Raw genomic sequence first — 24,944 nt, 5'->3', positions numbered from 1 at the left:
AAGTCTGTCCAAGTTCATGTTTGTTGTTTCCATGACACTCTCCATCCATCTCATCCTCCGCCCCCGCCGTCCCCTTCTCCTTTTGCCTTTGATCTTTCCAAACATCAGGGTCTTTTCCAATGATTCTCATCTTATTATGTGGCCAAAGTATCTAAGTTTCAGCTTCAGTATTTGACCTTACATTTGAATGTTGTTCAGTCATTTTCAGCTGTGTCTGACTCTTTGTGCCCCTGTTTGGGGTTTTCTTGGCAAAAATATTGGAGAGGTTCGCCATTTCTAAATTAATTTCTTTAAGTATTGATATAAGATCCCTCACTCAAGGACAAAATCCACCAAAAGATTCTGGCCCCATTCTTAGATTCAGAGTGCCAGAGTTAAAAGGAACAGTGGGGATAAGCCAATATGGTCCTCTACTTAAGTATGGATTAATAATTATAAAACATTATCTCCCATGGTTTCCCTGTTCTACAGTGGCTGGCCAGCTAGTCAGTCAACAATCATTTATCAAGCTCTCCCTATGTGCCAGATGGCTGTAAAAGCTAATTATAGCTCAGGCCCTCTCCTGGTTAAGAAAAAGAATCAACATCAGTAAAGTTTGTCCTTGACACCCTAACATCTCCCCCTTAGCTGCTCTCCAGCTGTCTTCCCAATGCCCCTTGCTGCTGTCCATCTCCTCAAAAAGCTACCCAGGCTCCCAAGTTACCTCCTTTCTAATAGGAGAAGGCTTCTTCTAGGACTTTTCAAAGATTATTCCTCCCCCACCCTCCAACTTGGATATTTCCTCTCATCATCAACCCATCGTACCTCCTAAGTTCTAGTTGCCCAATAAGTCTAGTCCTTTTATTAAGCATGCCAGCAGGCAGCGAGGTGACTCAGCATATAGAGCACCGGGCCTGGAGTCAGGGATACTTGAGTTCAAAACCAGCCTCAGATACTCACGAACTGTGTGACCTTGGGGAATACACTGAACCTCTGTTTGCCTCAGTTTCCTCATCTGTAAAATGAGCTAGAGAAGGAAACAGCAAACCATTCCAGTATCTCTGCCAAGAAAACCCCACGGACAATATTGACATCCTGTGGTCCACAGGGTCAGGAAGAGTTGGACACAACTGAACAAGGAGAACACTATTTGCCAAGGAAATTAGAGCACCCCCTAATTGCTAGGGATTCAAAGAAAGACAAAAACAGTCCTTGGCCTGCCCTCAAGGAGCTCACAGATCACACACACACACACACACACACACACACACACACACACACACACATCTATACATACATGATATACAGAAGATGAACTAAGACAGAGATTGAAAGGGATCAGGAAAGGCCGCCCGAATACAAAGATTAATGTATTAACCCACGGGATGTATTTAGTATTTCTGGGCGTGTGGTAGTGATTTAGTGAATATTGTCACTTATTCACGTAATAACAGTAATAATTATATAATTTATATAATGATTAAGGTTTGCAAAGCTCTTGTGTAATCTCGTTTGATTCTCACTGCAAGGCTGGGAGGTGAGCGATCCTGTCATCCATCATTCCCATCTTACAGATGAGGAAACCGAGACTGAGAAAGACAAAGTGACTTGCCTCGGATCACACCCCTGAACTCAGGCCTCCCAGACTCTGAGTCCAGTCCTCTCTGCCATATCCCATAACTGCCTCTCGTGCCCGCTGCCTTTATGTGATTTCCGCACATGTCGTCTTTCTGTGCCATTTATTTTTATACCGGCCTTATGTTTTATTTGCTGTGCGTTCATTCTAGGCAACGATTACTCACTGTTGGCATTATTTGTTGGCTGAATACAAATTTATTTTACAATGACTTGAAAAAATGAATACTTCATGTTCAAATTTATTTTACATGTTCAAAGACGATATTTGGCATGGCAATTCTTGAAAGGAAGAAGAATAAATTTCTAAAAGCAATGGTTCACATTTATATAACACGTGAAGTCATTTAACCCTTCTAAGCTTCGGCGTCCTCATCTGTAAAACAGAGGCAATTCCTGTACCATTGTCATCATCACCACCATCACCACCATCATCATCATTATACAGACTTGTGATTTCATTGTTGAGGAAAGACCCATAGAGATAAATCCTTATTCTAATATAGAACAACACCCAGTCTATAACCTCTAAGTTTGGAGAATTGCCTTGAGACTTGTCAGAATCACAATGTCACACTGTCTGTATACCTCTGAGACAGGGTTCACCCAGGTCTTCTTCTTTTTGGAGGGGGGGGGCAGGGCAATTGGGGTTAAGTGACTTGCCCAAGGTGACACAGCTAGTAATGGTGTCAAGTGTCTGAGGTCTTCCTGACTCTAGGGTCAGTGCTCTACTCACGGCGCCACCTAGCTGCCCCCTCCCAGGTCTTCTTCATTCCAAGGCTGACTCTCTGTCCATTAGGCTGTGCTTCTTAGTAGTAGCAGCATGACAAAATAATTTAAAAATTTTTTTTTAAAAATCTCATTTGATCCTCACAACAACCCTGGGAGGTAGGCCTATTATTATCCCTATTTTACAGATGAGGAAACTGAGGAAAATAGAAGTAATGTGACTTGCCCAGGGTTGCACATGGAGTAAACATCTAAGGCTGGATTTGAACTCAGGTCTTCTTGGCTCTAGGACCACAGCTCCAGCCACTACACCAGGGAGCCTGGCCTAGTGGGTAGAATGTTAGACTTTGAGTCAGGGAGAGCATCTGACACTTATTAGTTACGTGCCCACAGGGAAGTTCCTTACTATTTATTCATTCTGCTTTACAACCCAAGTTTCACTCATCCGTCCAAGAGGCTTCCCTCTCCCCTCGCTGTCACTGTCCCCCATATTCACTCAGTTGCCAAAGCTTGTTGATTCCGCCTCTATAACATCTGGGGCTTCTGTCCCTTTCTCCTCAAACAGCCACCACCCAAACCCACACTCATCATCTCTCACCTCCACCATGGGAACAAGCTCCACATTGGGTTCCAGGCTGCCAGTCTCTCCCCGCTCCAACCATTCCTCACATAGAGGCAAGAGTCATCTTCCTCGAGGCAAAGGGCCGACCACGTCACAACCCCCTTCAAAAATCTCTCCATTACCTCTAAGAGCAAATATGCCATTTAAAGGTCTCTAAACCTGCTTCCCACCTACCTCCTTGGATTTATTTCATTGCAACTTAGTGACCTAGTAGTAGATAGAGTGTCGGGCCTGGAGTCAGGATGATTCGTCTTCCTAAGCTCAAATATGCCCTCAGACACTTACGACTTATGTGATCCTGGGCAAGCCACTTAACTACCTCCATTTCCTCAACTGTAAAATGAGCCAGAGAAGGAAATGGCAAACTGCTCTAGTATCTTTGCCAAGAAAACCCCAAATGGGGTCACCAAGAGTCAGACACAATGAAACAAAAACAGCACAATAGATAGAGTGCTGAACTTGGAATCAGGAAAACCCAAATTTGCCTCTGACACTTAGTTGTATGATCCTGGGCAAGTCACTTAACCTCTGTCTGCCTCAATTTCTTTATCTGTAAAATGGGGATAATAATAGCACGTACATCACAAGGTTGTTTTGAACACCAAGTTACACACACACACACACACACACACACACACACACACACACATGCAACTGTATTGGTTGGTTGGTTGGTTGTTGTCCTTTGTTCTAGAAGAGGACCAAAATGACATCGCTATGCTATAGTCAAGTTTCAATGTGTCCAACTGTGGCTGAGCTCAGAGTTCTCTACCACAGGCCCGGCACAAATAGTCTGTGTGAACATTTGGGATGGATTCTCTAAACTTGCTCATCCTGTGTTTCCTTTGAGCGGTTTCAATTCTGCTTTGCTCATAGAGCACAGAGTCCTCTCTGACGTGGGCACGCCATGCTGAGCCATCCTGTGCCAGTGTCTCCCATGTCACACAATCAATTTTATGTGCACATTTACACATCTATGCATGTAAACATATTTGTGCATATGGATACACATATATAATGTTCTGCAAACTGCAAAGAGCTATATGAATTTTAAATATTATAGTTATTATCACTCTACATTCCAGCTTTTTTCTAAATATAATATTTCACCTCAAATTTCTACATCATTACACAAGTTGTCTTCAGTGCCAGAAATAGAGCGTCTCCTCACCTTAAGGCTCAGTCAGATGCCACCTCTTATAGGGAGGCTTCTCTGATTCCCGCTAAGATGGCCTTTTATTGACTTCTCTGTGTGTATGCCACATGCCCCCCCTCCCCAACTCTTAACCACAGCCCTGGTAGAACGTAAATCCTTGAGGATTGGGCCTTTTTCATGTTTGTCTTTGTTCCACCAGCACTGAACATAGTGTCCAGGTGCCAAAGAACAGCTGGTACGTGTCAGTGGAGATGCATATAACACCTACCTCCCAGAGGTTGTTGTGAAGATAATATTTGTAAAGGTGCTTTGTAAACATATAAATGCTAGTTTTTATCATTACCATGATTATTCTCATTCTTATTTTCATTAGCTACCTATCCTCTACTCATGGAGCCAAAGTATGCCTTGGAACAAAGCTCAAAGTTACCCTACTGTGTAACATTAAATCACTGGTCTACTGGCCAGAATCATCATCTTTAAGTCTGACTACAGCTAAAAGCATGATCTTCGACCAACAATCCTTCCCATTCCATAAAGATTAGGTGCACAGATGACCAAGCCTCCTGCTTATTGTGACCCCTGTGCTATTGGTCTCCTCCATTGCTCATCATTGCTGGCCTGTCCAAGCACAAACTTTCCCAGTGCCAAGACAGATACGAGGCAGAGCTTTGAAGGTTCCCTCACATTAAGCCACATGGGTTCTTACCTCCAGAGGTACCACTTGCATCAGAATAGCAAAGTTGGTGAGGTGATTACAGCGGCAGATGGAGTAGTTGAGGTTTCCTTCTGTGAGGACACAGCCTTCGTTTGACCAGATGCCTTCTCCAGAGCTAAAGATCAAAGCAAAGCAGAAACATCATTTGGTTGGCATTTCCTGGAAGATTTGTAATTAGCTAAAGAATGATACCTAGAAGCCAGGTTATTTTACAGAGATTAAGTAATGATACAGTGATATCCCCCTTGGGGCCGACCATGAGAAAAGGGGGCCTATTGATGACAAAATATTAATAGCATCCCTCTTTGTGATAACCAAAAGAAAAAAATGGAAAGGAGAGGGTGCCCCTTGATTCGGAAATGGCTGGGAAAAAGTGGTATATAAATGTGATACAATATCATTGCACCATAACAAATGAGAGCCAAAGTGTCAGGCAATCATGGATAAAGAGCTGACCCCAGCATAAAGAAGAATCGAGTTCAAGACCCCCTCCCCGACATATGCTGACTACATGACACCAATAAGTCATTTAACTACTCTGTGTTTCAAGCAATGATCTAGGACTGTTAAGTTATAGAATAAGTGACAATCTGCATTGGAAAAAGAAGCTTTTGTCCCAGGAGTTCCCTATACCAATGAAACCAGAGTTGTGAGGAAGGAAGGAAGGAAGGAAGGAAGGAAGGAAGGAAGGAAGAAAGAAAGGACGGACTTGAGTTGTTAGGGCTGTCCTCATTATCACCCCTGAAATTACCGTGCATATATTGTGAATTTCTTTATCTGCAAAAATGCTGCATCCCCCACTAAAATATACCCTCTTTCAGGGCAGGGACTATGTTCTTTTTCTTTTTAATTCCCAAGCACTAGCAATATCTAACACATGGATGGGAATTTCATTGGTATAGAGAACATCCAATTAGGATACTTCCTCCACCAATACAGATTTGTACCAGCTCAGCCATTTATAGTCTAAAGAGTTGCCTTGGGTATTGGGAGGATGAATGGTTTGTCCAGCATCACACAGTCTTTCAACTAGGGGGCACTTAATAAATGCTTATTGAAAATTCAATTGAGTAAATGTGGGGAGTGTGAGAAGTGAGGCAAAGCCATGAAAGCCCAACTAAGAGCATGTGTGCGCGCGCTCTCTCTCTCACACACTGTCACACTGTCAAACAGTCACACACACACACACACACACACACACACACACACACACACACACATACACACACACACACACACACACACACACACACACAGTGACAATTATGGAAGCAATAACAACGCTACTAGGCTGTCAAATGCCAATGAGTTGTCATGAACAATTTGGATATCAGATTCCTAATCAAAGAAACCACCTTCCTTCTCTCAGTCTAGAGATAGGGCCTGCAGACATAAAGTGTTGCATGCAGTGTTGGACCCAGCCTATACATAATGGGTTCTGCTTAAATGTTATTTTCTTTCTGGATTACAAAGGATGTTTCAATAGGGGAAAGCATCATTAAGAGGAAATGACGGTACCGTGAGGGAGGGAGAAGGGAAACTAAAGCTTTTGAAAATAAATTAATGTGTTGGTTTTTTTAATAAACAAATTAGCTAAGAAGAAGGATCTCTATAATCCCAAGGCATGGGGGAGGAGGAAATCATTTTTGCTAACCTAAATAAACTAATTGGCTTCAGTTGTTCCTTGCTGAATATTCAATTTAAATTGTAATGTCAGCTATAAATTTAACCAGCTAGAAATCTGTTAATTCTGATGACTAAGTGATAAAGATATGGTCCCACACCACTTTCATTAGTTTGCAATGAACGGGGCACATTCTAGCCAGTCTTGAGATAAGAATGTCCCTGAGACAACATAACAAGAGAGGAAGCAGGTGACGGATGCTACTGTACTTCTAGGTGAGTCACAATAAGCTGCTGAGATCTGAGTGATGAAGTTGGAAAGGAATAATTTAGAGGCTGTTCAATGATGGGTTAGCCTAATGACTTTGAAACGCAATTACAGCACTTTCAAAGCACAGGTTTTCGTGATGAATGGTCTGATTTTGGCAGACAGACCAGGATTGGTTCAGCATATTATAGCAGAACCAGAGGAGAACAAATCAGTCTGAGGTTGACTTCAACAATAATACCAGAAGGAGAGCTATTTGAATAGGACTGTCTCCTACCAAGATGGTTCCACTCTATAGCACCCAACCCAATGTGGAAAACAAATAACTATCGACTCATGTTAAAGACCATTGTAAAATAGCCTGCTTGTGTCTACTGAGTATGGTAATTTTGTAAATCAATAAACAAATTATCAATAATTTTAGTAATTCCTAGATCAATAGTCTCTTTGATGTATTATTTTTGTAATTCATTTTATATATGACAACTGGAAATTTAAGGTTATCAAATTTAAATGAGATAAATTCCAATGGTTCCCTATCATGAGTTTTTGTTGTTGTTCAGCTGTGTCTGACTCTTCATGACCCTATTTGGGGTTTTCTTGGCAGATATACTGGAGCAGTTTGTCATTTCCTTCTCTAGCTTATTTTGCAGATAAGGAAACTCAGGAAAACAGGGTTAAATGACTTGCACAGGGTCACCCAGCTAGTATGGGTCTGAGGTCAAATATGAAAGACTCTGCTTTGACATTCAAAGCCCTTCATAATTAAGTCCCTCTCCAGGCAGGACTGGACCTGGATTCTAGGCTATGTGAACCTAGGCAAGCCTCTTAACCTATCAGTGACATCAAATAATTCTCCCAAACTTTATAAATTAGAGAACAAGTACCCATCTTCATTAATAGAGGGAGTTCCTTCCCTGAGAGCTCCTCATGCCAATGAAATGACAGGTCTAGAGCACAGGAAAAAAATAGATGTCATAAAGGAAAATGCTGTGTCCTTGCAATCAAAAGCTCTGGGTTCAAATCCCAGTTTTGTCACTAACTAGCTCTGTGACGTTAGGCTAATCATTTAACTCCCCTGGTCATCAGTTTACTCCTCTTTAAAATAAAGGGATTGGTCAAACCAGATAATATCTAAAATCAATTCCAGCTCTAAATCTTATGATAACCTTTATGAGATAGAAAATATGAAAAATTAATTTCTTTCTGTTTATGTAGTGGATGATTAAGAAATTCATTATTTTCAAATGTGGTTCATAATACCATCCACTCCTACAGATGTGAATTATGTTTTTTATCAACCCAAGAAGATTAGGACCCCTAATTCCAAGCCAAAATAGAATTACTAACACGATTCAAGTGGCACCTTCTACAAGAGGCCTTCTCTTCAATCGTTAGTGCCCTTCCACCCCCTAGCAGCAATTACTCTTTATTTATTTTCTATATAGAGGGTGTCCCAAAAGTCTTAGTGCAGTACTAAGCTATCATTGTTTAAAACTGCACTAAGGTTTCTGAGACATCCTCCATTTTGTATTTACTATTCTGTTTTTCCAATTTCATTGAATGTAACTCCACCAAAGTCAAGGACAGTGTTGTTTTCATCCCTGCTTGCCCAGTGTATAGCACACAGTAGGTCCTTAATAAATCCTTCTGGAACAACTGAACTGGACCAAGGTCCCATTGAATGGAAACCCACGTTGGAGGAATGCTTTGCAAAGATTGCCTTTGTTGGGAATTGTCTGCATAGACAACATTGGCCTACAGTATTTCACGAGTTCCGGGAAGATATACTCTCAGATTATTAAAATATGCAGATAACGTAAGCATCTCCCACCAGCTACCAGTAACTGGAATTTCATCACGTGATTGCCACCAAAGGGAAGCAGGGTCATTAAGCTCATCTTGCAGATGGGCAGCATATATTCTGGAGGGCCGTATTGTGTAGAACAGAGGGTCGCTTTGACTCTTGGTCAGTGAAGAAAACTACGAATTCACAGAATCATAGACAGAGCTGAAAGAGATCTTAAAGACTGCATGGCCCAAGCCCTTCATTTGACAGAGGAGGAAACTGAGTCCTTAAGAAAAGCAACTCGCTCGAGGACACACAAGTTGTAAGGCGTATGAGGTAGAGAGAGGTCCTCTAAATCCAGATCAGATGCTCTTTCCAACTATACCACATGGCTTCCCTGTTGGTAAGCAAAATGGGCTCTTAGCACTTAGTTTACCCAAGTGCCCTTGAAGAGTTTGGCTTTTGTTTCCTTTGAGTAATTCAGTGTATTTCATTGAGTCTTACTAGGTGCTAAGCCCCAGGCCCAAACCCCTATTAGGTGTAGAACCTATGTGGGTGTGGATTGGTGACTAGGATGGGGCCCAAGGTGGGGCTGGCTAAGGGGAGGTGCTAACTCCAGAGCCAATCATAGCAGCCTAAGTTCTGGTCATTCAGATGACGTTTGATGACATCTGAATCCCTATAAGAAGAGAGGACAGAGCCATTTGCGCAGGACTCTCTCTCGTGATGGTGCTGATGCGGAGACTCAGGGCAGCTGTAGCTAAGGAGCCCTCCAGCTCGTAAACCCAGATGCTGAGACTTTGTTGAACTCTGGTAACTATGTATTGGGATTTGAATCAGACAAGGTCTGTCTGTCCATGTTTGTACTTTGTTTGTATTTTGTTCTGAAGTTCAGGGTGCTGCCTTTTTCCCCTGAACTAAGTGAATGATATTTGTATGCTGAATTAAAAGTAAGCTTGTCAACCCCTTCACGTAGCTTTCCTTAGTTAAGCAGATTAAAAGAACCTGTGCTTTTGCAGCATGCTGGTAGCGTTCTTGTTGTTGGGGTTGTGTTGGCCTTACACCCCCACAACAGCTGCTAGTCGGATTGTGGAAACACCTCCTGAATTCAATTAAACAGTTATTAAGCAATTACTATGTGGACAATCATTATGTGTACAATTTAAGCAATTATTATGCAATTATATGTACAATATATTAAGTGTTTATCATGTGCATAATTGTTTTTGTTAAGAACAATTATTAAGCGCCTATTATGCACTGAACAGTGTACTAAGTGTTGGAGATGGCATTCGCTTGTTTCATTCATGTCGGGCTCTTCGATCCCATTTGGGGTTTTCTTGGCAGAGACACTGGAGCGATTTGCCATTTCCTTCTCCAGCTTATTTTACAGACAAAGAACCTGAGGTAAATAGGGTTAGGTGACTTGCCCAGGGTCAAACAGCTAGTGATGTCTGAGGTGGGAATTGAGCTTAGGTCTTCCTGACTCCAGGCCCTGCACTCTATCCACTGTGACACCCAGCTGCCCACTAAGCCTTGGGGATGCAGAGACAAAAATCAACAGTCTCTGGCCTCAAGGAGCTCACAATCATGAAGGCCCCACTCCAATGGAGAATGGGGAGACAAGAGGATAGAATCCACTCCCAAGATCCAGGAGGCTTTTCATAGGCATTCTGTGAAATAATGTGAGCTTTATCTAACGCAGGAGGTAAAGACCAGGAAGGATTACAGCGGGCACAGCTGCTACAGTATTGTACTTGAAGTCTAGAAGTCCTGAATTCAGATCCTGTCTAGACACTTCCTAGCTGTGTGACCTTGGGCAAGTCTCTTAACCTTCTGCCTCAACTTCCTCACCTGTAAAATGGGGATAATAATAGTAGCTACCTCACAGGACTGTTGTGAGGGTCAAATGAGATAATGTTTGCCAAGTACTTTTCAAACTTTAAAGCAATATACAAATGCTACTTATCATTATTATTATTATCATTAGTTATTATTAGCTAAGGGCTGCTAGGTAGTGCAATGGATAGAGTGCCAGGCCTGGAGTTAGGAAGATCTGGGCTCAAATCTGGCCTCAGACACTCACCAGGTGGGTGACCCTGGGCAAGTCACTTCACCCTGTTTGCCTCAGTTTCCTCATCTATAAAATGGGCTGGAGCAGGAAATGGCAAACCACACCAGTATCTCTGCCAAGAAAATCCCAACTGTAGTTATAAGGAATAAGACATGACTAATTGACTAAACAACAAATTATAATGGCCAGTAATAATATTATTCTATTATAGGATAATATAGTATGCAATAATATAATATTATGGCATATAGTAAGCACTTAATAAATGATTATTTGTCAGTTTAATGATTCAAGTCCCACAAATTTCTGGCTGGTAGTTTGGCATTTTGGAATTTTGCCTGGTCTATGTTGTGGAAAGGAAGGAGGAAAGCCTTCCACAGGGATGGGGAACCTGCAGCCTCAAGGTCATATAAAGCCCTCTAGGTTCGCAAGTAGATTGACGGAATCCAAACTTCACAGAACAATGCCCTATTTAATAAAAAGATTTGTTTTGTAAAAGTTGGACTCAGTCAAAAGGCAGAACCCAAGGACCTAGAAGGCCACATGCTGCCTCGAGGCCCTAGGCTCCCCCCACCCTATAGGAGAAGTCAGCCAAATAAATAGTTATCTGGGAAAGGGAAACAGCTGGGAAAGTCAGCCAATAAACAGTTATTAAGTGCCTACTAAGGGCCAAGAACTGGGATAAGCTTTGGGAATACAAAGAAAAGCAAAAGACAAGCCCAGCCCTAGAGGAACTCCCAATGTAACTGAAGCATAGGGAAAACAAAGTTAGATAAGCCAGGTTTGGGGTAATACCCTTGGAAAGCCTTTGAAGTTAGGCTCAGGATATCAGACTTGATGCTATGGGCATTGGGTAACCATAGTGCACTCTTCAACAGGAAAGAAACAGAATAAAATTGTGTTTTATAAAGCACAGTGTAGAGAGAATGTGCAGGAAGATGGTAAGAGTGTTAGGAGAGGTAGGTTAACTCCAGCCATGGAAGATACTAATACAATGGGCTTTGAGGTGATGAATGGACTACAACAGGTGATGAGGGAGGGCCTAGAGGATTTTCTGGGAATGGAAAGGAAGGAATTGATGTGAAAGACATTATGAAGAAAGACTTGAGAAGGCGAAGGAGACAAAGGAGGCAATAAACACTTGACCTGCCCTGGTCTTTTCTATCTCTAAAAAAAGAAATCTTTTCCCAGAAGCCTCTTGTACCAATTTCTCTTTTCCTCTTTCTCAAGATTCTCAGAATCTCTGAGATGGAAGGACCTTCGGAGGTCATTGAAGTAATTTAAGAATTTCAAGGACTCACTGAGGATGAGAAAATTATTGACTTATTGGTGACAAAGGATCCACCTCCTCATCTCTGCCTCTTAGAATCCCTGGCTTCTTTCTAGATTCATCTCAAGTATGCCACCTTCTGCTGGAGTCCTTTCCCTGCCCCTATGGCTGCTGGTGTCATGTCTTCCCCTCTAAGATTTGTTGTTGTAGTTGTTGTGGTTATTGAGACACATCCAACTCTTTACGACCCCATTTGGGGTTTTCTTGGCAGAGATACTGGAGCGGTTTGCCACTTCCTTCCCCAGCTCATTTTACAGAAGAGGAAACTGAGGCAAACAGGGTTAAGTGACTTTCCCAGGGTCATACAGCTAGTCCATGTCTAAGGCCAAATTTGAACTCAGGTCTTCCTGACTCCAGGCCTGGTGTTCTATACACTGCACCCCCCTAACTGCCCCCAAGATTATCATCTATCTACTCTTAATGTGTTTTATAGCATCCCAAATTTTTAGTGCAGTTTTAAGCTTTAATAACCTCTGAAGTGTAAATACTACAAACTTACCAAAAACAACATTTGAAATGTTGATTAATTAAAATTTTAAAATACTAAATATTTCTTATTAAAATTCAAGATAATCTCCATCTTTTGCTATACTTTGTTGTTCCAGTCAATTTTTGAACTTCGTAAAACCTTTCATCAGCTGCTGCTCAGTGACTGAAAAGATTGCATATGTAATCCTAGCCTTAAGATCATCCCCAAAATGAGGCTTCTGATGCAAACATGACAGCTTTGATATGACCCTCAACAAGAAAAAAAATCTAATGAAGCTAGATCAGGTATCCAAGGTGGCAAGCATGAAGGCTTCCTCTACTGAACAACCAATCTGAGGAAGTGTCATCCAAAAAAATTCAAAATAAAATTTAAAATTTATTATTCAAAATTTACAAAACTAAATAAATGGAAAAAAATAAGCTATTAAATGACATGTGTTGTAAATTTGTAGCATTTACATGCCTGAACTTATTAAGGCTTAAAACTAAAAACAAGACTATGGGCATAGCCTATGTTCACCTATATATAGCATATGTTGTTTTCCTTTTCCCTCCTCCCCATCAGAATGTAAGCTCTTTGAGAGCGTAGATTGTTCTGGGGCGGGAGCAGGGGGTGGGGGGGGCGGGGGAGGGTGGTAGGTGCTGCTTGTTTGTTTTTCTGGCTTTTTTCCCCAAGTCCTTAGAACAGTGTCTAGAAGTAAGTAGTTCAAAATACTGCCTGATTCAATCACTGTTCAGGAAATAACCTGAATGAAAGTTTAATTAGCATCTTCTGTAGAAGTGCCTATCCCAGAATGCATGGTACGCTCAATCAATAAGCATTTATTAAGCTCCTTCTATGTTCCAGGCACTTTGGTAAGTGCCAGGAATACAAAGAAGAGCAAAAAATAGCCCCTGCCCTCCAGGAGCTTATAATCTAATTGGGGGGGGGGGGAGAGACCATGTGCAAACTACTCTGTAAAAACAAGATTTAGACAAGGATAAATTGAAGATAATCCATATCACCCCTAATTTTATCTCGTCACCTAAGAGATTTATTTCTCTTCCTCTTTCTTATACTACACACACACACACACACACACACACACACACACATACATCATTCTTTTTCTTCTTCTTCTTCATCCATTAGAGACAGCTAAACGGCACAGTATATAGAGTTCTGGCCTGGACTAAGGAAGACCTGAGTTCAAATCCAGCCTCAGACACTTCCTAGCTGTGTCACTCTAGGCAAATCATTTACCTCTACCTGACTCAGTTTCCTCACCTATAAATAGAGAATAATAATAGTATCCACCTCCTAGGATTGTTATGAGGACCAACTGAGATAATCTTTGTAAAACACTTGACTCATAGTAGATCCTGTATAAATGTTAGCTTTTATTACTATTAATCTCAAATTACTGACAACATACCTGAAGTCCAAAAATGCACAGTAAAGGAAAATCTGGTGGCTTTTATTTGTTACATCATTGTATAGCTCCCGACTCTGAAAGAAAAGAAAATAGAATGTGTTTCCTGAAATAATCTGAAAAACAAATAAAGCACTCAGGTGTGTTGTGCATGCACCTGAGCGAATCCAACCACAAAATTATAGAACACAAAGCTCAACATTAGGAGGGCTCGAGTCATCAAATGCAACAAGCATCTATGAAGAATCAAAATTCTACTCTCAAGGAGCTTACGATCTACTGGAATGGCGGGGTGGTGGAAGGCAACTTCGAAAGTGGGAGGTATATGCATGGTCTTTGGAGGAAGGACTGAGCATTAACACCTAAGGACACAAGGAAAGACTTCCTCTTGAAGGTAGCATATAAGTTAATAAACATTTATTAAGCACGTACTATGTCCAAGCTTCTGTGCTAAGTGCTAGGGATACAAAAAGAAGCCCTCAAGGATCTCACAATCTAAAAGTCTCAGATTGAGACTCAAAGTCTGTCCTATTCTGATACCATAAAGCAATCAGGTCTTAAATATATGGCCAACTGTTGCCTTGTTTAAGTAGCAGCACAAACATGTAATGAGCACAGCTTCCTGGGGCCTCCCATTATCTGCAAAGAACTGTAAGTAGAGGTGGCCAACAAGGAGCCAGAGACAGGTTCTGTCAGATGTGAGGAGCTCCCAAGCTTGGGGAAATCACAATCAATAAACATTGATTAAACACCTATTATGTGCCAGATGAGGGTGAAAGAGGAGTGTAAAGGCTGGCTTGAAGCTTAACATTAAAAAAAAAAAAAGCTATGATCTTGGCACCTGGTCCCATCACTTTCTGGCAAATAGTGAGAGAAGAAATGGAAGCAGTGTCTGATTTTATATTCTTGGGCTCAAAGATCATTGCAGGTGACGACTGCAGCCATGAAATTAAAAAATGCTTGCTCCTTGGAAGGAAAGCTACGGCAAATCTGGCCAGCATTCTAAAAAGCAAAACCATCACCTTACCAACAAAAGTCTAGATAGTCAAAGCTATGGTTTTTCCAGTAGTAATGTATGCCTATGAAATCTGGACTACAAGGAAAGCTGAGTGCTGCAGAATCGACACTTGAATTATGGTGCTGAAGAAAACTTTTGAGTCCCTCGGACAGCAAGGAGATCAAATCAGTCAATACTTGAAGAAATTATTTCAGATTACTCATTGGAAGGACAGAAACTGAACCTGAAGCTTACATATCTTGGCCAATGAGAAGACAGGACTCATGGGAAAGACCCTGATACTGGGAGGGATTGAAGGCAAAAGAAGTGGCCAGCAGAGGATGAGATGGATAGTGTCATGGAAGCAACAAACATGAGTTTGGACAGACTTCAGAAGATGGTGCAGTATAAAAGGTTGGTGTGCTATGGTTCCTGGAATCATGAAGAGCTGGACATGACTAAATGAATGAACAACAAAAATGTGCCAGGTACTGTGCTAAGCATGGGGATACAAAAAGAGGCAGAAGACAATCCCTGCCCTCGAGGAGACTACAATCCAATGGGGAAGACAACATGAAAACAAATATAGACAAAGCAAGCTACTTACAGGATAAATGGGAAATAATTGACAGTAGGAAGGCACTAGAATTAAAAGGGGGTGGAGACGGCTTCCCATAGAAGGTGGGATTTTAGTTAGAAACATAAAGGAAGCCAAGGAAGTTAATGGATAGAGTTGAGGAGATAGAGAATTCCAGGCATGGGAGACAGCCAGAAAAAAATGCTTCAACTTGAGAGATAAGGGAATTTTGTTCATGAAACAGTTAGGTGGCCATTGTCACTGGATTGGAAATCACATGTTGCGGAGTGAAACACAAGTAGAGTAGAAAGGTAGAAGGGGACTAGGTTATAAAGGTCTTTGAAAGATAAACAGGATTTTGTATTTGATCCTGGAGACAATAGGGAACCACTGGAGTTTATTGAGTGGGGGTGGGAGGTGGTTTGACATGACTGGTCCAGCACTTTAGGAAAATTATTGTAGCGGCTTAATGGAGGATGAATTGGAGTGACCCACCAGCAAGCTATTGCAATAATCCAGGCATGAAGTGATGATGCTGGTCAGAGCAAAGAAGGAAGCATAGGGTAGAAATATTACAAAGGCAAAATCAATAGATCATGGAAATACATTTGATATGGGGGACAGGATGGTTCTACAATAATAGGGAACATTAGTTTTGGACATGCTGAGTTTAAGATGTCTATTGGACATTCAGTTCCAAGCCCTATGTGCTCCTTAAAGAGGCCTTTCTTCTCCTAATGCTACCCACATGAAGGCTCATGCCTGCTCCCTGGATCAACCACGGTTGGGAAAATTCCTTAATCTGCTGTTGACATTGTTTAAAACAAATGCCAAACTATCACATGCGCGAACTGAGACTTGAAGGAAGCTAGGCATTCAATGAGGCAGTAGTAAAGGAGTAGATTCCAGGCATGGAGACAGGAGGTTGAATGTCAAGTTTGGGGAACAGCCAACAGACAAATCCAGAAGGCTGAGCAGGTAAAAGGAAGTAATATCCAACAAACCTGGAAGGATGAGCTTGAACAGAACTGTGATAGGATTAAAATGTCAAGCTAAGTCTCTTCCTTCATCAGTTTTCTGAGACTCAGATTGTTCATGATGTTTCATCAGTGGTTGAGAAAAAGGGAGCTACTTGAAGGTTTTTAAATAGGAGTGTGGAAAATGGATTAGGGGAATGGGATGGGGGTTAGGGAAAATAGGAAGCTGGGAGTCCAATAAGGAGGCTTCTACAGTATATTACAAGGAAGACCTAATAAGGGCCTGAACGAGTGGCTGTGTGAATGGAGAGAGGGAATTGGATGCAAGAGATATCATGGACATAATACTGAAAAGATTTGCCAATTAACTGAACACAGTAGTGAAGGGCAGAGAAGATCTGAGGATGACTCAAGAGTTTTGAATTCAGCAGACTAAAAGAATAGTTGTGCCTATGCAAAATGTTTGTAGAAGACTTGGGAAGTTTGGAGAATGGAAGAATGGGAGGGGGAAAAATAATGTGCTACATTTTGGACATGTTGAGCTCGAAATGTCCAGTTAGAGATATCCAATAGGCAGCTGGTGATGTGGAAATAGAGCTTAGGAAAGAGACACTAGAAGGAAGTCTCTCTTACGAGACTAGGAGTATCTCTTTTTTACTGTTTTCATAAAGATCAGTAAAAAAACCTGCTATATCTGTATGTGTATATGTATGTATGTATATATGTGCATGTAAATATATATGTGTGTATATATACATGTGTATGTGTGTATATATGACACATACATATATATGTATATACACGTATATATGTATATAACACATACATATACATATCTACATAAAGCTACTATAAAAAATGGCTGTGCCTTGTTTTGTCACAAGCTAGAGAATATAAAGACTAGAGTACTGAAGATCGGACAAAGGGAATTTTTAATGATGATATTACCCTTTTTCATTCAAGACTATATTAAAATCATTTTAAAAAGAAAGCCAGCTGAGCCTATAAGATTTCAGCTTCTTCATCAGACTATAAAACAACCATCTAAACATGTTTTGAAGGATTTTTCACTTCCAATGGGCTTGAAAGTCTTACCTCTGCCAATGGAAATGCTGAACCCTGATTAAATATATTGCTGTAGCAACAAGTAAAATTGTTCCAAAATTACAGAAATTCCTAAATGGAGATGGAACACCACAACACAACACTGCATCATGCCATTTCACAAAAGTTTAATAAATTTATCCAAGAGATGGAGATAAATATGCTTCACTAACCTGGGGATTCACCTGAATTACCCCACTGAAAACCTATAGGTAATAGCCCATGCTTAACTTGGGGACAAAATTAACTATCCTTCAAAGTTATGTTTGTTATCTAATTATTTTAGCTTCTTGATGATGAATTAAAGTAAATGTGTCAAATCTTGTAAACTCAAAGCCAAATCATGTAAATTGCAGGAAACAAGGCACATGTCTATTAAAACTTCTTTAAAGATGGAGAAAGTTGTAGATTTTATTATATGAGTCAATCAAACAAATTATGTTACATCGTTCCAATTCATTCACACACCAATGCACTGCCTCCTGATATAATCCGCTCCACTTTGGGATTTGCTCTAAGTATTAGGAAGTTTTACATCACATGGAATCAAACTCTTCCTCTCTGCAATTCCCATCCATAGGTACTAGTTCTTATCTCTATGGATAAATAAAACAATTGTAATTCCTCTTCACATGCTGCCTCTCCAAATGGTTGAAGATTGTTACCGCACCTCCCCCAACAAATCTCTTCTCCAGGCTAAATATTCCCAGATTTTGTTTTTCTGGACACATTCCAGCATATCCATGTCCTTCCCAAACTGTAGCACTCACTATCAATTAGAGAATGGCTGGACAAGTTAGGACATATGAACATCATAGAATAGCACTGTGTTATAAGATGATGAAGGGGACAGTTTCAGAGAAACCTGGGAAGATTTGTATAAACTGATGCAGAGGGAAGCGAGCAGAATCAGGAGAACAATTTATACAACGACAATATGTTATAAAGACAAGCATCTTTGTAATCACCTTTTTATTAGACTATGTTACGGAAATGCTCGCTTTATTCCATAAATTAAAAATAAAATAAATAAATAATTTTTTTAAAAGAAAGAAACACTTTGGAACTGTGATCCGTTCAATGACCAACCATGATTACAGAAGACTCATGATGAAACATACTACTCACCTTCTTGACTAAGAAGTGGCAGACTCAGAGTGCTGATTGAAACAGACTTTTTTTTTGGGGGGGGGCGTGGTTTGAGGCTCATGACTAATACTAGAATTTGTTTTGCTTGTCCATTTTTTCACTCAGTTTTTTTTTCTTTATTAATGGGGATGAAGGATTTGAGAAGGTAGGAAGGGAAAAAGTCATATTTTTGTTGATTCAAAAAATATTAATGAAAAAAAAGTAAGCACCCAGAGTGGAACACAATGATCTGATGAGGATACAGTATACAAGATCATCTTGATCCTCATTCTGGATTTTGTGTTCCTATTAATGGAGCCTAAGATCACATTAGCTATTGGGGGATCACACTGTTGATTCATATTGAGCTTGTGGTCCACTAAAATATTATATATATATATATATATATATATATATATATATATATATATATATAAAATTTTTCAACAATTGTTATGTTACACCTCTCCCACTTAGTAATTATACAGCAAGTATTTTGAACCCAAGTATAAGGCTTTGAATACTATGCCTATTAAATTTCACGTTGTTAGATTTTGTCCATTGTTCTAACCCATCGAGATCTTTAGGCTCCTTATTCTATCTTCTAAAGTGTTGGCCATTCCTCCTGCCAAATCATCAGCAAATTTGGAAAGCATGAGATAGTTGCCACTTTTTTTAGAAAGTCAAATTATGGCCAAAATAAGAGATAGACATATTACATATGGAATGGGAGGAAAAAACAAATATATATATATATGTACTCTTCGTTGCCTGGTACATAGGAGGCATTTAATAAATGATCCTTGATTTATAGATAACATCGGACTTCATTTAGAAGCCTGATTTTGTTCATGGCAATCCATCCCCAGCTCTTAAATCCAAAGCAGTCATAGACTTCTTCTGGGACACTGTAGTAAGGGCCCAAAGTGCCCAAGACCAGTCCCAATTCATTATGGACATTCAGACCTAGGCCTGCTTCCGTGTTAAAGGGCACTATAATCATCCACTAATCAAGAAAGGCATCAAACCTCTCGTTATCTTTTCACCACCCAGTTTTCCAACCAGCAAATTCTGTCAAAACTACAATATATAACTTCAGCCACCAGCATCAGACCTTTCCCACCCCAATTCTGAGTTGCCACATAAAACCATCTATCAAACCAATTCCTCTCTACATGAAAGATGAAAGACACTAATGGTGCCCTACAGAATTAAAGAGGGCCAAATTTTTCATAGTCCTTTTTCCTGTTTTCTACACCTTTGCACAATATGTCCAGATTGATACCTTCACTAAATACTGTACAGACAGATATGCATATAAATTGGTACACACAGGAAATGATACCTATAAACCTTCAGCCAATTTCTGGAAGGAAATGGGTTCATCTGTCATATCATCTTCTTGATAAAAAATAATTATTTGAAATGTCCCCCTGGGTATAATATATTTGTTTTGATGTTTACATAAGTCTTCTGACAAAATGAGAAGTCAATTGTTTCATTAAGATAAGGAAGGAAGATAATAGAATCTCAGAGTTGAAAAGGACAAGAGATGTTATCAATTCCCACATAAAATCCTTGATGAATGATTATTTAGCCTTCACTTGGAGACCACCAGTAATGAAGAATTCACTACCTTCCAAGGAAGGTCATTCTACTTGTTCAGGAGATGGGGAGATTTTTACATTACACCAAATCTAATTCTCTCTGTAATTTTTATCCATAGGTTTTAGTTCTTTCCTCTATGGAGAAATAAAAAAAATGCTAATTTCTTTTCTATATGCCATCTCTTGCTTGACTCCCCTGGACCCATAACTCTATTCAGAATGATGTGAGGTACGGCCCCTGCTGATTTGGGTTCCTGTTTGGTTGCTGTTGTTGAGTCATTTCAGAATATCTTAAAGAGCCTAAAATAATGTCTTTCTTAGAACCTAGAAAGTGCATCTGCTGCCCAGAGTCAGCACCTCTAACTGATGAAGCGGCTCAAAAGAGGTCCCTTACATACAACTGACACTTTGAGCTAATGAGTTCTTCTAGGAACCAGCTGGGCAGCTAGGTGAGGTCCAGCCCTGGAGTTTAGGACCTGAGTTCAAATGTGGCCTCAGCTACTTACTAGCTGTGTGATCCTGGGCAAGTAACTTAACTCAGTTTGCTCCTGTTTCCTCATCTGTAAAATGAGCTAGAGAAGGAAATGACAAACCTCTCCAGTATCCTTGCCAAAAAAAAAACAAAAAACTCCAAATAGGGCCATGACTGACAAATGATTGAACAACAACAAAAACAACCACAAAGCCATATTGTCCTTTGGGAGGGTTGTTTTTAGGTGGGAATTACCATTTCCCATGCATTTTTTAAGGGCCCTGTTCATTTTCTTTGACTTATAGATAAACCTGTTCATTTTTTATTTTTATGAACCATAAGCCTGCATGAAGAGTTGGTGGCAATCATCATAAATGGTATGAGATTATCTTGCCTGAAGCAGTGAGCCAGAGAAAAGTGAGAAATACCCTAAAGTGAATCAAGGTCCTTTGCAGCATGTGACAGCCTTGTTGGGACAGCTGCAAGCATTAAGAAATTTTTCTTTATATGAAGCCAAATCTGCCCCTTACCCTACAACAAGGCCAAATGGAGCAAATCTACTCCCTTTTCTGCATTCTTCTAACATTTAGTTAATAAGCTATAAAAAGTATTCTTCTAACATTTAATAAATGTTACATTTAATAAATGTTAATTCAAATTCAACTAAAGTGAATATAGCTATTGTGTTTCCTGATGATGAAATGATTTTATCATTCTGGTCACATTCCTCTGGACCTTCTTTAACTCTTCCCAATACATGACACCAGAACTGAGCCTAGGACTCCAGATGAGGCCAGATCATATGGATGTTTCACTGCATTTATGACCCTCTCATTCTACATAGATTCTGTTTCTGACAGGATTTGAGTTGCAGTTTGTCCAAAATTCAGGTAAATAAAGCATCTAATTTCTAAGGGAAAAAAACCTAAAGACAACCATGCAAGTCATTTTTTTAAAAGTAACTTACTTTAATAGGATAAGTATTATCTACCTAAAACCAAGAACCAGCATTATATGCAATGAGGATAAACTAAAGGCCTTTCCAATAAGATCAGGGATAAAGCAAGAATGTCTATTGTCACCACTACTATTTGATATTAAAATGCTAGCTGAAAGACAATAAAAAGAAATTAAAGGAATAAGCATAGGCAAAGAGGAAATATAACTATCACTTTTGCAGATTATATGATGGTTTACTTAGAGAACTCTAAAAAAATCAACCAAAATTAATTGAAGCAATGTTGTAATTCAGCAAGTTGTAAGATGCAAAATAAATCTATGGAAATCAGCAACATTTCTGTATGTTAACAAGACAATCCAGCAGGAAAAGACAGAAAGAGAAATTCATTTAAGACAACTACATAATGTATAAAATACTTAGAAGTCTACTTGCCAAGATACACATAAAAACTCCATTAATTCAACTGCTATTCTTTATAGAAATAATGACAGACCTAGATAATTGGAGAAACATTATTCATGCATAAACTGAGCCAATATAATAAAAATGACAAAACTGCTTAAATCAATTTACTTATTTCATGTCATACCAAACAACTTACCAAAGTATTATTTTATGGAGCTAGAAAAAAAATTTGTCTGGAAGAACTAAAGGTCAAATATCTGAATGGAAATACTGGGGAAAAGAATAGAGTAGAGAATAGACTGGGGTCTCGCAGTACCAGATTTCAACTTTTACTATAAAGTAGCAATCATCAAAATTTGGTACTGTTTAAGAGATAAAGAAGTTGATCACTGGAACAGATTAGATATTCAACATACAAATTCAAATGAACTTAATAATGTAGTATTTGATAAACCTGAAGACCCTACCTAACGGTATAAAAAAATTCAGTATTCAACAAAAACTACTGGGAAAACTGGACAGTACTCTAGCAGAAACTAAGTATGGACCATCACCTCAAACCATAAACCAAGCTAAGTTCTAAGTGCATACCTTTGACATAAAGGGTGACAAATTACAGATGCAAAGAAGAAATTGCTTTCCAAATAGATATGCAAAGAGTTCATGACCAAATAGAGGATAAAGAGGATCACAGAAGATAAAGTGTACAATTTTTATTATTTCAAATTTAAAAGTTTTTTACACAAAATTAATGAAACTAAAATTAAAATGAAATGAGGAAACAGGATAAAAATCTTTCTAGAAAATTTCTCTGATGAAAGTGTCATTTACAAAATATTTAAGAAACTGATTCTAATTTATAAGAATGAGAGTGATTCCACAATTAATATATGGTCAAAGGAAATCAACAGGTAGTTTTCAGAGGAAGAAATCCAAAAATAAATAGCCATATTTTTTTAAAAGTTCCAAATTACTACTAATTAGAGAAATACAACTTAAAGCAACTCTGAGCTTCCACCTCACACTCATCAGGTTGGCAAAGTTGAAAAAAAGAAAAATGACAAATATTAGAGAATCTGTGAGAAAAGCACACTAATGCACTATTGGTGGATCTATAAACTGATAGAACCATTCTGGAAAGTGATTTGTAACTATTGCCCTAAAGCAATAAACTACATGTATTCTTTGACCCAGAAATACAACAACTAGGCCTATAGTGCAGAGAGATCAAAGAAACACTAAAATTACCAATATGTACAGAAATATTTATAGCAACTCTTTTGTGGAAACTGAGGGAGCGCCCATCCACTGGGAATTGGTTGAACAAATGATGCTATATAAATCTAATAGAATACTATTGTATTATAATAAACTATGAAAGAGAAGAAAGACTTGTACGAATTGATGCACAATGAGTAGAGTAGAACCAGGAAAACAATTTATACAATAACCACAACTTTGAAAGGCTTCAGAGTTCTGAATGACAAAATGACCAACCATGATTCCAAAGTCCGGTCATAAAGCACACTACCCACCTTCTCATGGAAAGGTGATGGACTCAGAGTTCAGAAGAAGACATTTTTTGAGCATAACTAGTTCAGGACTGTATTGATGTGATTATGCATATTTATTTCAAAGGTTTCCTCTTTCTTTATATTCCAACGGGTGGGTATGAGGTAGATGAGAGAGAAACTAAATATTTTATCAATTTAAAAAAATGTCAGGCTTCTGTTATTTAGTATGTGAATGAATTAGGAAGAATTAAAATCTGTTTCCTTTCAACTAGACATAGGTTAAAAATGTAGGATCAGAAGTACTTTGAAAAATGTATTTTGATGAACATCAAGCTTTAGAAAGGACAGTTTTAGGAGTCCAGTAAACACATCCCTGCACCCAGGCCAAACTCCCCTCCTCAAAATAGTCAGAGGAAAAAAAAAATTTAAAGGTCACATTTTATTTCATTTATGCAAAATGTTTCTTTCTTTCCTTTTTCCTAACAGATGCACACGGGATGCCAGATCTCATTTGCAAAGTCACCTTGGGACACTGTTTCTAGCACGTCTTCCCAAATTTGTTTGGGAATCCTTTATTGCCTCTGTCTAATCTTAATAGCTTAGCCTAATAAGGCCTTCTGCTCAAAGATAAAGGCCACTCCATTCCTAGGTTCCTCAGTGCCACAGGCCTGACTACAAAAGAAGTATCGTTAATGGGGGAGGGGAAAGTAAATACAAATACAAACCAATATTCCATTTTAAAATTCATAAAGGAAGAAAGATTTGCCTGTAGCTGGGAACCTTTGCTCATACCTTGAACATGGCGTCCTAATTAACAAAGGGGTGTAAGTGATCTCAAAGGTAGGGAGAGACAATGGGAAAGGCACTTGAGAATTTGGGGTCTGGTCCCAGATTTATTCCTTGCTAATTAATTGTTGGACATTGAGCAAGTCACTTTACATGAACCTCGGTTTCCTTATTTAGCAGATGAATGGGGTGGGACTAGATGGCCTCTGGAGTCCCTTCCGGCTCCAAATCAAAGTGAGCCTTGGCAATATCATTGAATCTCTAGCCCTCTCAGTTTCCTCAACTGTAAAATGAAAGAATCAGAAACAGCCCCTGAGGCACCTCCCAGTTCTAAACTTATGACCCTATGACTTGGTACTGGGAGGCAGCATGGATTAGTGGATAAGAAGAGGAGCTGCCATTTATACAACACTCAAGAGTTGGGTAAGCAATTCATAGACATCGACTCATGTATCCTCACACTGACCCGATGAGATCAAGGCAAGAAGTATTACTGTCTTCATTTTACAAATGAGGAAGGGGTCAAGTAACTTGCTCGCGGCTTACACGACAAGTGAATGTTAGAGGTGGGATCTGAACCCAGTTCTTCCTG

General features: G+C 39.5%; 1 protein-coding gene across 1 annotated transcript in view; it reads right to left on the bottom strand.

Moving 5' to 3' along the window:
- Positions 1–24,944, bottom strand: part of ADGRD1 (adhesion G protein-coupled receptor D1) — a 477,959-nt gene that overhangs the window by 205,252 nt on the left and 247,763 nt on the right. The window contains exons 14-15 of the mRNA XM_036742325.1: positions 13,828–13,901; positions 4,831–4,954 (exon numbers count right to left, since the gene is read on the bottom strand). Of these exons, the coding sequence (XP_036598220.1) occupies positions 4,831–4,954; positions 13,828–13,901 (198 nt within the window). The remainder of the gene's footprint in view (positions 1–4,830; positions 4,955–13,827; positions 13,902–24,944) is intronic.

The sequence above is a fragment of the Trichosurus vulpecula genome, chromosome 1, assembly GCF_011100635.1.
Source record: "Trichosurus vulpecula isolate mTriVul1 chromosome 1, mTriVul1.pri, whole genome shotgun sequence".
Taxonomy (NCBI): Eukaryota; Metazoa; Chordata; class Mammalia; order Diprotodontia; family Phalangeridae; genus Trichosurus; species Trichosurus vulpecula.
This window is presented reverse-complemented; position numbering and strand designations above follow the sequence as displayed.